This window comes from Corvus moneduloides, chromosome 14 (assembly GCF_009650955.1).
Source record: "Corvus moneduloides isolate bCorMon1 chromosome 14, bCorMon1.pri, whole genome shotgun sequence".
NCBI lineage: Eukaryota > Metazoa > Chordata > Aves > Passeriformes > Corvidae > Corvus > Corvus moneduloides.
This window is the reverse complement of record NC_045489.1, coordinates 6,433,057-6,450,106: the sequence shown is the minus strand read 5'-3', so window position 1 is coordinate 6,450,106 and position 17,050 is coordinate 6,433,057. Positions and strand designations below refer to the sequence as shown.

The 17,050-nt window shown below is 51.9% G+C and overlaps 1 protein-coding gene across 1 annotated transcript in view; it reads left to right on the top strand.

The window, feature by feature from the left end:
* Window positions 1–10,223, top strand: part of AR (androgen receptor) — a 37,000-nt gene extending 26,777 nt beyond the window's left edge. Inside the window, exons 4-8 of the mRNA XM_032124446.1 lie at window positions 5,646–5,933; window positions 8,028–8,172; window positions 8,943–9,073; window positions 9,275–9,432; window positions 9,701–10,223. Of these exons, the coding sequence (XP_031980337.1) occupies window positions 5,646–5,933; window positions 8,028–8,172; window positions 8,943–9,073; window positions 9,275–9,432; window positions 9,701–9,856 (878 nt within the window). The 3' untranslated portion in view covers window positions 9,857–10,223. The remainder of the gene's footprint in view (window positions 1–5,645; window positions 5,934–8,027; window positions 8,173–8,942; window positions 9,074–9,274; window positions 9,433–9,700) is intronic.
* The last annotated feature ends 6,827 nt before the right edge of the window (window positions 10,224–17,050 follow it).

Sequence of the window (17,050 nt, the reverse complement as noted above, 5' to 3'; positions counted from 1 at the left end):
CCTGCATGTCACTTTGTGTATGAACAGTCAGTAAGTGGCTGGAAAACGAGGCTGATGGAGGGTGATAAAATGCTCAGGAAACATTTGCAGGGTTCTTAAACCAGAACTGTGAATTTCAGTAGCTTTTGTTTGTGTTTCAGGAAAGATACTTTTCCCTGATTTCAAACCTTGTTAATCTAAAAAAACTATAATCAGCAGGGTGAGTTGGTTCTGGCTCCTGGAGCCTCAGAGCAGAGCACTCCCCTCTTTTGATGGAATTATTCCCAGGCAGAAAGGGACAATTTCTTGGTGAAATTACAACCTCAGTGCTTTCCTTTGCTTGCTGGAAGCTGCTCCTGTGTCCCTGGTGAGAGTCCTTGTCACAGTTTGTCTCTGTCCCCAAATTTGTAGCCCTTCCAAAACTGACAGAGTGCCCGTATCCAAAATATGAGGTTTTCTGCTCAAAGTCTATGAGCTGCAGTGCTGATCACTGGGTGTCTGCTTGTTGAGTTCATTTGATGAAATCCTTCCCTGTGAGGGTGGGGAGGCCCTGCCACAGGTTGCCCAGAGAAGCTGTGGCTGCCCCATCCCTGGAAGTTTCCAAGGCCAGGTTGGACGGGGCTTGGAGCAGCCTGGGCTAGTGGAAGGTGTCTCTGCCTATGGCAGGGGGTGGAACAGGATGATCTTTAAGGCCCCTTCCAACCCAAACTATCCTGGGATTCTGTGATGTTACAGTGAGGAGGAAAATACCCTGGAAAAGGGGACTGACAAACCTACCCCTGCTGGGAAGCCCTGGATTCAGGAGGCTTCTGGGGTTGCAGAGAGGAGCCCTGGCAGTGGCAGGCGCAGCATATGGGGACAGGGGCAGCCCAGACTGGTTGGGGGTGCCAGCATTTTGGGTTAAATCCTGACCCCATTGCTGGGATGGGCTGAGCCTCCAGAGCTGCTGGGCTGCAACAACAGTGTCTTGAAGGACTTGTTACTGAAGTGGTTCTGAATTGTGGCTCACCGAGGAGTAGAGGGTTTAGTTTTATTTCTCCCTAAAGGTCCTGAAAGGCAGTGCAGTCCTAACCCTCCTTTTTTAGCTTATATTAAAGTGCTTTTTTCTGCTGAAGTTTCCTTAAGTAGGAGAAGACATACATCAGTGTAACCCTCTTCTGCAGCACACACTGACAAAATTAATGCTAATACGGATACCCCGCTCCCTTTTTTTTTCTTCAGCTCTTTGGGTCACCCTGACCTGTTCTGCCAGGTCTGTTTTACATTTGGTTTGGATGTCGGTATAAAGGCAATTGCTACAAACAGGCAAGCTCATGGTTGCCCACAGTAACTTCTCCCGCAGTGGAGGCAGGGCATTTGAAATCACTCCAGCCAGTTGTTTTTAACTGGTGGTTAATTACAGTCACTGCTGGGGTACATCCCGGCAGCCCTGTGGCTCTTGTGGGGGAGGAGAAGGAGGAGGTGGAGGTGGTGGTGATGGTGGTGGTGGTGGTGGTGGTGGTGACACACTGAATGCCTTCTGCAGGCTCTGCTCTGGAACAGGATGGCAATGTGTTGAAGCACTTCATTATTGACTGAGATCACGGTGACCTGCAAGCTGGTATCCACTAACCAGGATCTTCTCTTCGTAGAGAGGGAAAAGACACTGTAGAGAGGGCAAAGAAAACAAAACCGAAAAAGACCAAAAAACTGGTGGTAATGCTGTTTTAGTCTGGTTGGTCCTGCTGCTGTGCTGGCCTGTGCCCGCCATCCCACTGCACCTGTGCCTGCTGCCAGGGAAGGTGCTGCAAGGATCCTGCCAGCCCTGAGCCCGGGAAATGTCCTGGTATGGACACGGCTGCAGGGATCCTGCCAGCCCTGAGCCCGGGAAATGTCCTGGTATGGACACGGCTGCAGGGGTCCTGCCAGCCCTGATCCTGGGAAATGTCCTGGTATGGACACGGCTGCAGGGATCCTGCCAGCCCTGAGCCTGGGAAATGTCCTGGTATGGACACGGCTGCAGGGATCCTGCCAGCCTTGAGCCCAGGGAGCATGCGAGGTGCCAGGGGCTGTTTCTGTGGGGAACTCCAAGCTCCTGTGCCCACAGCCAGAGCTGGCAGCCACCTGAGCTGCAGGATATCAGGGCACCTCCAGCCTGGCTGCTGCAACCTTGTGGGTCCTGGCTGGAGCAAAAGCTCCAAACACTTGTAATTCCTTTCATTTTGTTGATGGTAGGGCTAGAAATCTCCTGCAATAATAGCCAAAAGCTTGTGAAAGCCCAGGCTTGAGGCATAGCTGTGTTTAGTCCTCAATCAGGTTTAGCTGCTGGGGGCAGAGCAGAGCTCATGTCTCACAGACACAGTGGGTGTTGATGTGAGCAATTCCAGCCAGGGGCAATCTGACACATTTTTTGCAGAGCCATTGCAGTAGTTATGACCAGTGTTGTGTTGGGTGTACCTTATTTTTCATCTTGTCTGTCCCTGACTTACAGCAATTGGATCTTTATTACAACTTTGTTTGCATGATTAAAACCCCTACTTTTATTGATTTTCTTTCCCACACTGGGTGTTTGTCACCTGTGACTCAATAGCCCTTTTGCCTCCTACACAGCCACCCAGGTGACATTCCTTGCCTCCTTGCTCCAAGGCATGTTGTCGTCTTTAGTGTCCTCATTGCTTGTGCAGTTTGCCAACACCTGTCAGGCCTTGCCTGCAGACCTCAGTCTATCTGTTCAGTGATCATTCTTACTGTTCATCCCTATTTTCCCATCCATACATTGCCATACAGGCTGGTTGAGTAAAAATGGTTAAATCTGGTTTTGGGGTGAATGTAAACATTCACTAGCAAAGGGCCATGAGCCACCCTCATAAGAAACAAACCTGTCTGATGTTGTTTCAACACTTATAATTGCCTTCGAGATGTATCACTAAGGGGGTTGCAATCATTCAGCAATACTGTCTGCTCTTGTATCCTTCAAGTTCTTTTCTTTCATGTGGACCTGACTGACTCAGATCTCTTAAATCTGTCTGCTACAACCAGTAATATTATCAACTGAAAGTATTGCACCAGACAAGATTGATAGCTTGACAGGTTCAGGTTTTGACAAGCCACATGCTGAAGTTCATAAAAACTTCAAAGGGCAACAGGATATAAATCAAGTCCTGTTCAGCTCCTCAGTGTCCCGCTGGCAGCTGAGCTCGATGTGTGCTGCCAGGGGCTGCAGGATCTCTCCATTGCAGCCAGTGTGAGAGCAGCTTCCTCCAGGTCCCTGTAACTTCCCTGAGTCCTGGCACTCATGAAAATTGGTGCTGGAGCCCAGAGTGCTCCTTCCTCAGGGCTTTAGAAGTGCCTGTAAGGGAGGTGCTTCAAATGTGCATCACTTTGGCCATCGCTCTTGAGTGTGCTCCTGGGGGCTCTTGCACTGGTGAGTATTTTATTGTTACACCATATAATTGTGTCCTTTAAGCTTTTTTCCAAATCCATCTGGGAATTCCCCAGAGACCCCCAGGTCAGCTTGCAGGGCTTGGGGCAGTGCTGTGCTGCAGCTGCTCCTTGAGGTTCCCTGGGCCCCTCGTCCCTGCTGACAGCCAAGCAGGAAAATCCCAGTATTGGTCACACGTCCTAAGGTTCCTCCCACCTTGGTTTGAAGAAGTGCAATGTAGACTTCTGCCCAGCTTAGCTCATCCTAGAGTAAAAACATTACAGATGTCTTTAATTCCAATTTTTAAATTTTTGTTTATATTACCTGCTGAGTAGGAGCCACCATCACAAAGGGGTTTGGCACAGGTGACTGAGTAGAAGCGAGTCTTTACCTCTTGAAGTCTTTACCTCTTTCTCCACCTGTGCCCACCATCCCACTGCACCTGTGCCTGCTGCCAGGGAAGGTGCTGCAAGGATCCTGCCAACCTTGAGCCTGAGAAATGTCCTGGTATGGACATGTGTCAGTATTGCAGTGGCCTGTGGGACAGCTGCTCCTGAAATGCACAAACCAAAGCCCCCTCTCATAGCGCAGTTATCACCCACTGTCACAGAGGAGTCTTGTTTGTGGTTGCAGTCTCAGAGCAAGCTCGGTAGGTACTTGCTGTCTTCTCACTTCACTCAGGACCTTTTAATACTAGATAATTAAATATTAAGGAAAAAACCCCAAACATTTAAACCAAACCGTGTGTGTGTTTCGTACATGTGGATTTGGCTTCATTCGCACACATGACCTGGATCACTGGTTATTTCTAAATCAAAACTCTGTCAGAGGCTGCCCAAGGCGGTGGTGGAGTCACCATCCTTGGGGGGATTTAACAAATGTGTGGATTTGGCACTTGGGGATATGGGTTAGTGATGGCCTTGGCAGGGCTGTGACTTTGGAGGCGAGGGAGAGGAGGCTGTATCAAACAAGTAGCTGATGGCCAAAGGCCATCACATTGTGCTGCAGCACTGTTTTCCTCTAGCTCTCCTTTATTTTTATTAATCCTTTCTCCTCCCTTTTTATGGAGAAGCCTGTCTTTGTTGCCTGTACAGCAGATCATCCAGAGTACAATGCTTAAAGATCAACGTTTGGAGTTAATTTACAGAGCTGCACTTTGGCTTGACATTTTTATGTTTTGCTGCTTATTTTTTTAATTACAGCTGAAAGGAAATTCGAGATAAGTATCATATAATGAAGGAGCCAAAACCCCAAGGACAACTGGTTTGATGTTGTATTCCCTGCTTGAAGGAAGCCATGGGCTTTTGTTCTCTAATCAGTGGCAGTTTGGAGTCGGTGAGGGGTGGCAGTAGCAGCCCACCTGTGCTGAGCACTGTCAGGCTGGTATCAATGAGAGGAACATGGACTCCCCGAGACCTCTGGCATCGTGCCTCTGGAGTGCTGGTGGGCCTTGCAGGCAGACCAGCAGCTGTGGTTAGGAGCCAGGTGTGTGGGGAAAACACCTTTTTGTGTTGGCACAGATGCAGTCGCCGGCTGCTGCAGTCCCCCCACAGCCTGCCCGCACTGCTGACAGGGCTCGTGAGGCTGCACAGCAGAGTGAGGCCACCCTGCTCAGGTCTGCTCCCCCTCGGTGGGGTGGCTGGGAGGCTCCAGGAAAATAGCCCTGGAACCACCTGCTGGCTTCCCAAATGTGTTTTCTGTAATGCAGTATGTGCAGAGTGTTTGCGAGAGCCTGGCTGTGGGGCAGCAGGCATTGCAGGGAAAAGGCTTTTGTCTCGGATGCATCCCGCTTCTATCCTGGTCTAGGATGGAACAATCCCACTTGGGCATCCAAGTGCAAGGGTTTTTTTCCCTGGAACATGACCGTGTACTGAGTTTATCATCTTGTGTTGTTCCTCTTTTTGATTGCATGAAAAGCAGTTGTTTGAGTCGAGTCAAAACTTCTTCTCTCTCTTCCCTGGATCTTCCTCTCTGTTTCTAAGTGGGAGTTAGAGACCGGTTGTGGCTGAGGATGTAAATGACGTTGGTTCTTTTCCATGTGAGATTAACAAGCAAATGGATTTTGTCACGCAGTGTGTTCTCCTCTCATCCTTAGGTGAGAACTGCAATGCCAGGGCGCTCCTTGGGCAGTGTCCACTGAGGGAGGAGCTGCTGCTTGGTCATCACTTTTCCTTGCCTCATAACTATAAATGGTGGAGCCAAGAAGCCCTGACTTTCTGTTTTAGTATATTTTAAAGCATCACCTTAAACTGTGTCCTTCCCTCAGCCCGCAAGCTGAAGAAGCTGGGTAACCTGAAGGCACAGGAGGATATGGAGGGAGCCAGCTCATCCAGCCCCACAGAGGAGCAAGCTCCCAAGCTGGTGATGACACGCATCGATGGCTACGAGTGCCAGCCCATCTTCCTCAACGTTCTGGAGGCCATCGAGCCTGGTGTGGTGTGTGCTGGCCATGACAACAGCCAGCCTGACTCCTTCTCCAACCTGCTGACCAGCCTGAATGAGCTTGGAGAGCGGCAGCTGGTCTACGTGGTCAAATGGGCAAAGGCGCTGCCAGGTGAGAAGGAAAACAAACAAATCCCCTCCCGGTTCCAAAGCCCCATCTGCACTGCTGGGGGCAGGTGTGAAGGGGGTGGTCTGTAGCCCATGTCCCATCACACAGCTCCTGGGGGACCATCTCCATGGGCACTATGTGTGTCCCCTGCCTGGGAAGCAGCCTGTAGCAGTGTGGGCCTTGTGTCTAGAGGGGCTGGTGATGGGAGAGGGAACTGAGGGGTGATGGAGTGTTTTGGAACTTACACCTTGGGTTCAGATAGCCCCTGGCTGGTGATACAGTGTGGGCACGGGGCACTTCTCCCCATGACAAGGCTGCTGCTGGTCAGGCCTCGGGGTCCTGCTCTTCTCCCCCTCTCTCCATGGAGGTTTTGCTCCACTTCCAGGCCATGTCTGCCAGCCCTGCAGAACGGCCCTCTAGACAAAGATTAGCCCTGTCCCAGGACCCACCTGAAGTGATGAAAAGGGTAAATCGCAACATGGCAGAAGAGCAATACAGAATCCCAAAAGGCTCTTTCCTGGCAGTCACTCAGGTTGCCCATGTGACAACCTGGTGGGATATATTTATGATGCCTTCAGAGAGGTAATACAGGCCAGGAATTTTCCAGATGCTGGTCAGCAGGTGCAGTAAATGGAGCATCCCAGTGACTGATGTGTTTATTGAGCTGGGTCTGCAAGGGGTCACTGGTTGGTGACATGCTGCCTGTTCCACATTGTAATCCTGCAACTGAGCGAGTGCGATGGCAGAGGGCTGAGCTCTGTCTGGGCACAGCTGGACCCAGCTCACCTCCCAGCATCCTGGAGAGTGGGACATGGGGCCAGTTCCTGCTGCCTTCTCCATTCTGGGCCCACTCCTCAGGGAACGCAAAGAAAAGAGGGATCCCACTCCTTGTATGTGTGGGGTGATACAGCAGAGAAGGAGACTGAGGCACAGTAGTTTTGCCATTCTCTGTCAAACCCTGGTGATGAACTGTGGTCGGGTGTCTGATGTTCCCAGGAGTTTAGCAGCCCCCTGGACTGGTGCTCCCAGCAGGACATTGGTCTGAATACCCTTAAGTACTGAGTAGCACATTCTGTTTCTGCTGTTCTTGAGTCTCTTGGCTTGTAAAACCAGGGACAAATCCTGCTTCCTCTTTGGCTTATCTACACCAGACATCAAGTTCAGACACAGAGACACCACCAAAACCACTTGGCATCTGGGGCTGAGGCTGTAGCACTGCAGCAGTGCCGATGAAAAGTGCTTTGGAAAATGTTTTCTGTCATAATCACCCCCTTATCAGAGGGTTTTACTCTCCTGAACTGCACCTGATGCCTGACCTCTCAGTGTGCAGTGGTGCCAGTTGCTGCCCTGCTGCCCCCTGGGGCTGGCGCAGACTGTGCCAGGATAGCATCTGGGCAAGATTCATTCTCCAGCTTGTTTGCCTTGAAGAGCTCTCCAAGCCACAGAGATCCTTGCCTCAGTGGGTTGTAATTATACACTGGAGCTGTTAAATTGCTTTAATATTTGATTGAAATAATGCATGATTGTCTTGAAACTCACTTATATTTGCCTATGCACAAGTATATAGAAAAAAGCAGTGTTGGAGGTGGTCTAAGCATGCCTGGGGTTTAACTCTGAGCCACCATCTGGGATGCTAATTTGAATTTAGGTGCTATTTTTGTTTCTCTTGCAATGTAGCTGAGGTTTCCATGCTCATTTCCACAGTCATTAGATCCATGCAGTGTGTATGGGACAGAAACTGGAATTTGGTGCAGTTAAATTAACTTCATTAAATTTGGTGAAGTCCCAATGGGACTTTCTCCCCTCCTTGTGTCCAAAGTCCCTTTTCTTCCCCTTTCTTCCCCTTTCTTCCCCTTTCTTCCCCTTTCTTCCCACAAGCAGGTTTGTGCTTGTCTATCCTTGATTCCCGGTCAGGGTAGGAGCTCCATGTCATGGCCGGTGTGCTCATGTCCTGGGACATGCTGAGCTTGGACTGTGGACTGACCACCTTGTCCTAAGAGGAGCGCTGCAGGAGAGCTGGAGTCTGCATGGAAGCAGCCCTGGGAACTGCAGGAACCCAACAGTAATTCGTAACATCCCTCCCTGATTGTTTATTAGGATTTCGCAACCTGCATGTGGATGACCAGATGTCAATAATCCAGTACTCTTGGATGGGCCTGATGGTGTTTGCTATGGGGTGGAGATCCTTCACCAATGTCAATTCCAGGATGCTTTATTTTGCTCCAGACCTGGTCTTCAATGAGTAAGTGCAAAACAACCAGAGTCTAACACTGGGCTTTGGGTCAGCCCAGGTGACAAACTACACTTAGAGCAGTCACTCTGAGCCACCCAGCCCTGCCCAGCCCAGCCTGCTCCCCACTGCCACTGACCATGGGGACCTCCAGGAGCAGTGAGGACACTGGGATGCCTCTCTGGGTCCTGCCTGCTCCCTCAGCCTTGCCATGGGCTGATGCCCACTGGGGCAGCAGCAGAAGCTGGTGTGGGCTGAGGGGCTGCTCCATACAGACCTGCCTTTCTGCTATGGAATTTGAATTCCAGCTTCCAGCTCTGTTGGGCTGCTGGAGTGAGCAAAGACAGAGACAAAATCTACTGTAAGTTCCTGGTGGGCTCTCCTCGATGTACCATCAGCTTAGAGCTGGGGAGGGTTTGCTGGCACTCAGATGGAAGAGCCTGAACCCAATAACCAAGCACAGCAGCAGGCAAACCCCCACCTTCCTGGGAGCTCCAGCTCGGCCTCATATCCCTCACGGATAGAAATGTTTGGGAAATCATTGCAGTTGCTCTTCAGACAAACGCTGCAAGTCCCTGGTAGCCATCTGTGTCCAGAGAGGATCACACACAGGCATTTTGGATCATGCTCCACTCTGGCATGTGGCATCCCCAGGACAGAGCTCGGGCCCTTGGCAGCAGGGTGTGCCAGGCAGGGGGAGTTTACTGGGTCAGGGAGTGCCCTCCCCATCACACATGTGCACTTTGGTCTCCGTGCCATCCATACCCATCTCACCCTGCCAGGTACCGCATGCACAAATCCAGGATGTACAGCCAGTGCATCAGGATGCGGCACCTCTCCCAGGAATTTGGGTGGCTTCAGATCACACCCCAGGAGTTCCTCTGTATGAAGGCTCTCCTCTTCTTCAGTATCAGTAAGTACCCACACCCTTTCCTCCACAGAGCTCCAGCACCTGCTGCTGCATTGCCCTTGAGGCATCTGGTGCTTTTCTTGTGCCTGGACTTTGAATCAGCAGGAGGAGCCTGGGGATGTCCCTTGCTTCAGCCTTCCTCCTCCTCTCCTGTTGTTGTCACTCTCTGGGTTCCTCTCACCGTTTCCTTCCCATCCCACCCAGTTCCAGTGGATGGCCTGAAGAATCAGAAGCTCTTCGATGAGCTCCGCATGAATTACATTAAGGAACTTGACCGTATCATTGCCTGCAAAAGGAAGAACCCCACCTCCTGCTCCCGGAGGTTTTATCAGCTCACCAAGGTCCTGGACTCCGTGCATCCGGTAAGAGAGGACAGGGAAATGTCCATCTATACACATCATGTCCATCTAAATGCATAAGAAACAATGTAAGAAAGAAACTTTTCACAGTGAGAATGATCATTCCCTGGAACAACCTCCCCATCATGGGAGGAGTTCAGATGCAGTTGGAGAGAGTGCTGGATGGTCTCATCCAGGTTCCCTTTCCCAGGGAAGGTGGGATCTCTGTTGTGTGTCTTCCCAGAGAAAGCGCTGCCCAGGGACTTTTTAACCAGCTCCCTTCCTTCCCCAGATTGCCAAGGACCTGCATCAGTTTACATTTGATCTTCTAATCAAGGCACACATGGTGAGCGTGGACTACCCGGAAATGATGGCCGAGATCATCTCTGTGCAGGTTCCCAAGATCCTGTCTGGAAAAGTCAAGCCTATCTACTTCCACGCACAGTGATCTTTCGGAGGGATCCCCGTGCTGCCACCTCTATTCCAGCCATCTCCTGCCTGTTACTTCTGCACTACTGTCCTGCAGTGCCTTGGGGAATCCCTCTGCCGCCGTGGCCAAGGGGACAGGCAGTGACAGACCTGCTGGGATTCCTGAGATTTCTATTTTTCTGAGGTACCTCTGAACCAAACCCCCGGTGCTGGCCTCTGCTTGGCTCTGGCTGCTCACGGTGCTGGACAGGGGCTGGCGGGGGCAGCGGCACCATGTCTGAGTGTTCTCCTCTGTCACTGTGACTCTGGTGGCCCAGGGCCACAGGCCAACAGGAGAAGTGCCAGCGGTTGGTGGGTTTGGGGTGATTTTTATTAAAAGAACACAAAGCAGGTTGCAGCTCCACATTTGGGTGTGAGTTATGTTGCCAGCCTCCTTCCGGACGTTTTGTTTGCATTATGGCGCTGGGAAGCAGATGAGTTCTAACACTGCAGAAGAGAAGCAGAGCAGAGCTGGAGGACGAGGAGAATTTGTGGCTGAGGAGTTCACAGGCCCTGCAGCCACTGTGGGATCTGCTCTGGTCACCTTGGCCCTGGGACCTGCCTGTGCTGCCGAGGCACGAGTGATGGAGCAGACGGGCTGCAGTGGAAGGCCTGCTAAGGAAGATGACCGTGGAAATCCCCCAACGGCAGCTGGCTCCTGTTTTCCACCTGGGATGTTTTTCCTATGCCCTGTCCAGCTGGGTCTTGGTCTGCCCTGCAGACCCCAGGCTCTCAGCAGTCACAGTCTTGTCCTCACCAGCTGATGCTCCCTGACAAAGCCAAACCCACCTCTGAAAGTGCCTGATGCCCTCGGACCTCACACCTGCCTGGCTCCCCTGGGGCACCTGCATCCCCTGCCCAGTCCTGCACCTGCTCTGCTCCCGCCGTGGCTCTGCAGACCCGGGATTCCAGCTATGCTCCTTCCCTTCATTTGTCCCAAATATTTTGTCCCCAACTATTTTTGCAATGCCAGCAGATGAGTGTTGTGGAGTCAAGACCAAGGCCAGGATCAACGGGACCTGTGGGACTATGGGACTCCTCTCTGAATCCTGTCCATGGGGAGGTGGCTGTGGGAACTGGCTGGTGCCACCACGGCACTTTGGGGGGCTGGAAGGGAAGCTCCAAGAGACCTCCTGCTCTCAGGAGCAGCACACACAGCTCCTGCTGATGGCAGTGGCTGATTGCAGCCTGGGGGCACACCATCATTCACTCACTGTCCCACATACATGGTCCTGTACACACCACACCACACACCCCACCCACACACCATCCCTTACACACCACCCCACACACACCATTCCACACACCCCATCCACACACACCCTACCCACACACACCCTACCCACACACACCCTACCCACACACCCCATCTCCACACACCCCATCCCCACACACCCCACCCACACACCATCCCTTACACACCATCCACACACCCCACACACTCACACCCCACCCACACACCATCCCTTACACACCACCCCACACACCCCACCCACCCACCACCCCACACACACCATCCCATGTGCATTGCCCCACACACTCGGTCTGCCCCCAGCACACACACAGCGGCCAAGCCTATGTGCCCTGTGGTATTTTAGCTCCCCTCTTCCTGCACATCCTGAGTACATCAAAACCACCTGCTCAGACCCAGTCAGGGCTGTCAGTGACCCCACATGCACAGGCTCATGCCAGGGTCACACATCCCATCATGGGCTGTGACATGGTCTGGCATTACCAACCCAGACATCTACAAGGGATCCTTGTGCCAGCACAGGCAAACAGCAACCTGTGCACCCAGTCAGGGCAGTGAGCCCACCCGGAGCCCTGTGCCCTCCTGGAGCCCTGTGCCCACGCTGTGCCCAGCTCTCCAGGCAATGCCGTCGTGGTGCAGCTGCTTCTTTGCATACTTGCAGTAAAATGAACAATTTCTGGATACTTTCCAACCTTTTTATGTGCTTTTCATTATATGAAGGAGTAGGGAAAAAGCCCAAATTGAAGGGGAGGATCTTTCTTTGCAATGGTTTTCCTTCCTCTGCTAGATATGGCTCTGATCCCACTCCTCCTCCTTAAATCCTCTCATGTAGGCAGCAACAGAATCCATAGGTGAACTTCCTGGCTGGCAGCCAGTGGGATGCTGCTCTCAGAGGTTCCCCCATGCCAGAGGGTGTGGCATGGGAACTGCTGGCATTTTCAGAGCTGGCCTGAGCTACAGATATTTGCAAATGAACCAGTAAAAAACTCCAGCTGGTGCATCCCTGTCTTCTGGAATTTTCCCTGGCTCTTCACAGCAGAGCTCAGTGAGCAGATGGGTAGTGATGCCCGATCCCTGTTATCAGCTCAGGATGGCTCCAAGCAGTTGGAGCAGCAATTTGAGAGAGCTTTGTGCTTCACACAGGCTCCCGTCAGTGAAGGTTTTGTTGGTTAATGAGTGTGGCAGTGTCCTGCTGGGTGTTCATCTGCTGGGAGACCGGGAAGAGGCCAAACCTAACAGGGATTTACCCACCCTGCTTTGCTGGTGGGAGCACCATGCAAATGAGAAGTGGGGGAGTGGGGAAAGGATACTGCCCATGTATTGCCTGCCCCATGTGTGTCACCCGGTGTGAAGCTGCTCTGGACAGTGAGCGCTGAGCGGGGCAGGAGCTCATGGGGAGCACCCCCAGACCAGGACAGAGAGGCAGCTGGGGCCATTGAGGTCATGTTCTCTGTCTCTTCAGTAGCACAGTGAACTTCTGCAATGTGTTCATCAAAGTTGGGTTCCTACAATGTAATTACCTGGAGATGTGGGAGCCAGGACTCGCAGCACCTGTGTGTGTATTTGCTGGGGGAATTAATGCTGTTTCCACGTGGATTTTCATGAGCTGCTGCAGGAACCGGGAAGAAGAGAAATACCAAATTAAGAAAATACCAAAGTCCAACTCCTGCCATTTATCTTTGTGCTTTTTGTTTTCTTCTGTGTTTTCTTGCCTACTTTTGCTTTTATAAAGCAAGGAGAATTTCACCGTGTTCACAGTCCCAAAAAAGCTGTCCCTGAGGCTCCCCTCGGGCTGGCTGAGCCCTGGAGTGGGGACCCCCGGGTGTCGCAGGTGGGAGCCAATCATGTCCATGTTCCCCTGTGGATTCACTGGCTCTGCTCTGGCTCATCTCAGAGGTGTGGGGGGTTTTGAGCTGGCTCAGTCTGGCTCATGGCTCAGTCTGGCTCATGGCTCAGCCCATCAGCTCCTGCCCAAGGCAGCAGATGGAGGACATGGGACACACATGTTGGTATCTCCCTGGGAGCAGTGTTTGTGCATGGATGACCACTGTTCCATAACAGAGGGTGTGGGATAAAGGACGCTGCCTTTAGTGAGGGCAGGAGGGACTTTTCCTCAGCCCTGTGTCATGCCAGAAGCAGTGAGCCAGATCAAATGGTGCAATGGAATGCAGCATTCCCAGGGCAGGGATCACGGACCTGTGCCCACTCTTGTCCACCTGTGCCCACCTGAGCCTGACCGGCTCCTGCCATCACCCCCTGCCTTAGCAGGGAGCTCAGCTCAGCAGGAGCAAGAGCCAGGGCAGCAGCTGTCTGCTTGGAGAGGCTGTGGATGAGTCTGGAGAACCGGCAGCATCCGCATGCCATTGCCATAATGTCCAAGAGGCCCTTTGTGCTTGGCTCAGGGAACTGGGTGCTCGGTGAGGGAGGTGGACGTGGGGCAGGACCCTCCCCATGGTACCACTCCTTGCTCTGGGCCGTGGGGTTGTCCCCATGGTCTGTAGGGAATGTGGAGGCGTACCTGAAGGGTTATATTCCTCCCAGCCAGCCGGAGAGCTGCTGCCCCCACAGTCACCTCCCATCACAAGCCAGCCCCACAGTCCCCGTGGTGTCCCTCCCCTTGCTGAGCTCTTGTCCAGGATGTTTCAATAACATAATGTATGCTCAAAATATCTGTCTCTATATAAAATAACGGCATGGCCCATATTCTATTGCTAAAGATATCTATTTAGTGAATGCTCTAAGAGTCCTCTCTGGTTGCATACTGAGGTACTGAGTCAGAATATGCCAATTTAATGGAGACTTTTAATTATTTTTTTGGCTGGGTGCTGCCCAGTTTGGAAAGGTCCCCTGTTTCATGGCATGCACGGGGCATACACTGGCATAGGCTGGGGTTGGTATCAGCTTCTCCAGCTTTCCTGTGGCTGCTTGAGGTTCAATAGGGACAATGCATTTGGGGAACAAGAGTGTCCCTTGTTTCTGCCCTCCTTCACTTGCACAAAGTGTCCTCACACATTTGGGCAGAATCCTGGGATTACAGGGAGGTGTCTGTGTTCTACCTGTTTCCAGGCCCAGGGCTGCCTGGGGACACTGCGGATGGCCTTGGGCAGGGTGTCCTAGCCCCTGTGGGTGGGTCAGAGCCTCCCCTGCCCACTGGCACCTGCTCCCTGCACTCACTCCCTTCAGCAGCAGAGGGACGCTGTGCTTGTGACTCACAGAGCAAATCTCTGCACCCACATGAACCCTTAGCAAGTGGATAAAAGCTGCTCTCTGTGCTGGATGTTTGGTGTTCTGTGGCAATTTTATGCTGTTTCTCTTTGTTAACATGTCTCTGTAATAATAAGAGTTAATAATAAGTATTTTACTTTCTTTGTAATAAGCCAAAAAGCTCATTGCTGGTGCCTTTTTGCCTGGGGGGCCTCCCAGCCCACAACTGTGTTCCTGGGACTAACAAAGGCCAGTGTCTGCAATTGCTCCTTCCACCAGAGCTGAGGGAAAGAGGGAAGCCAATGCACAGGATTGCCAGAAGAAAAAGAGCCAGCAGCCTTGGAATGGCAAGAGACTTTGGGGTACGATGCTGGTTTCTTCCTGGGACCTGGCTCCAAGGTGAGGGCTGAGCATGATACTGGGGATGCCTTGGCTCCATTTCGGTGGGGCTGTGACCCTGGAGCCCCCACAAACCATGTGATGCAGGTGTAGCACACACAGCCCGGTCTGGCTCAGTTTGGAATCGCAGTGCTTTGCCCAAATTACAGCATTACTGGAGGGTAAATTCTCCCAGAGAAGGAATTAGGTGGATTTCTGACACAGCTATTTTGGTTTTTTTAAATTGGAACTGAATGCATTGGATAAGGAAGAGAGAGCCCCACAGTGTTCTGGTACCATGGGGGCTGGATTGTGGTGACAGATGCTGCTGGGGCCAGCGGGGTGCAGTGCAGGGTGCCCTAGGGACAACTGCAACTCACAAGTCCCCGTGCAGGACTGAAGGACATTTATTTGTGTAACCGAACAGAGGGGCCTTCCTGGCACCCAGGTAAAGAAACCAATGACACTGCGCTGGGGGTAAATGAAAATTCTCATTTTTGGCTCTTTCAGCTGTGCCTGCGGCCCACGCAAGCCCTCAGCCGTGCCACGGGGCGGCCCCTCACGCTTGGTGTCCAGCTCTTTTTGTAACCTGAAAATCTGCTGTTGTTCTGAGTCCAATAAATGCAGAATCCGGTTTGCTGGAGCTCTACCCTCCGCCTACGTTTGGCTTTTGTGTCAATTTTGTGCATGAAATTGCTGTGGGTGTGACGGCTGCCAGCGAGCAAAGGCACCGGGAATCAGTGGGTCAGTTGCCAGTAGATGAGGTTGTACATTGGGTCATTGTAGGCTTTCTTTCACAGTCGGATTTCACTATTAATCACACCTGAACCCATAATTCAATTACATATCAATTGGCTAATCCTTTCATATATTCGTCTTTGGGTCTTTTAAATTGAGCTTCAGTTGATTAATGTATTTCTCAAAGCAAGGAGCTAATAAAGGCCAGTGTCCTCCTCCTCTTGTCATTGTTTTCAGTATCTTTACGAGCAGTTATAAATCCATTCTTCTGGAACGTCTTTATAAAATTGACCTATGCTCTCCAAGTAATAAAGAAGACGCTTATCAGCCACTTGTTAATTCAAGGCACAGATGTGAATCTTGCCCAGGGCCAAGATTTGATTCACTGAGACAAAGCAAAGAGCTTGGAAAAAAAAAAGCCCATCAGGCCACAAATAGCTGGCAATGCCTGGTGTGTAATTGCACAGGAGCAGTCCACACGCCGTGCCCCATGAGCTGAAGAACAGTGTGCCAAGATAACAAAACCCCTTGGGTTTGTCATCTGCAAGGAATCTGATCCCATCCCTTGCTCTGAGTCACAGTGAAAAATTAATGTGTTATTTTCAAAATTCACCCTTAGTGGACACTGGCCAGGCCTCAGCTCCTCAGGGCTGTTGTGGTGTATTGGGTAACAGCATGTCAGCCCCAGTGTCACCTGCCAAATGGCCACTTGGCCACCCAGTGACATTCAGGAGCCACTGGTCCAGCACCTCATGGGATGATGGACTTGGTCCCTCAGCAGCTACACATCCTGGGCTTACACTGGCCTCGGTCTCTGATGGCTCTGACCTTGTGTGGCTCGAACAGTGTCTGTGGGAAGACACTGAGGGTACTGGTTGGGGGCTGCCGGGGTTGGAACTGGCTGAAGGGAAAATCCACGTCACTCAACTCCTTCTGGCCCATTATGCTCCAGCCACCTTTGCTGCACATCCTGCCTCCCGCATCCTACATCCTGCATCCCCCCCGCACTGGTCACCAGGACCTACAGGTCACAGGGAAGCTGCTTGACCATTCCACAGGCCTGTCTGACCATTCCTAACTGCCAGAGCTGTGTGGCCTGGCAGCATGGTGACAGCCACCATGCCAGCACTAGGGATGAGCCATATGCTGGTGGGCTCCAGAGATGTCCTTGGAGATACCTTGGCTCCCCAGGAGAACAGCACACCAAGCTCACTGGAGAAAGTCCAGTTCATCATGAAGAAGAAGACAACTGAAAACATGGAAACATCATGAAAACCCCCAAATGGACCCATGCTTTAAGGTCATTCATATGTTCTTGCCCTCACAGCAGAAAGTGGGATATTTTTAAAACAGAAAGAAGTTCTGTTTCCTAAAATACGAGTTGTGTTCCTAAATGACAAGTTGTGTCAACTAGCCCTTTCAGCAGCGGTTCCCCTCCCTGGGGGCCTGGGAGTGCCAGCACTGTGGCTCTGCTGTGCTGGCAGCCAGCCCTGTGTGCCTTCCATGGTGTCAGGGCTGTGCCTGCGCTCCCAGGACGAGCTGGTGGCAGCCACAGACCTCAGTGGGGTCACGCCGACTCGAGTGCCCTGACACAAGGGACAT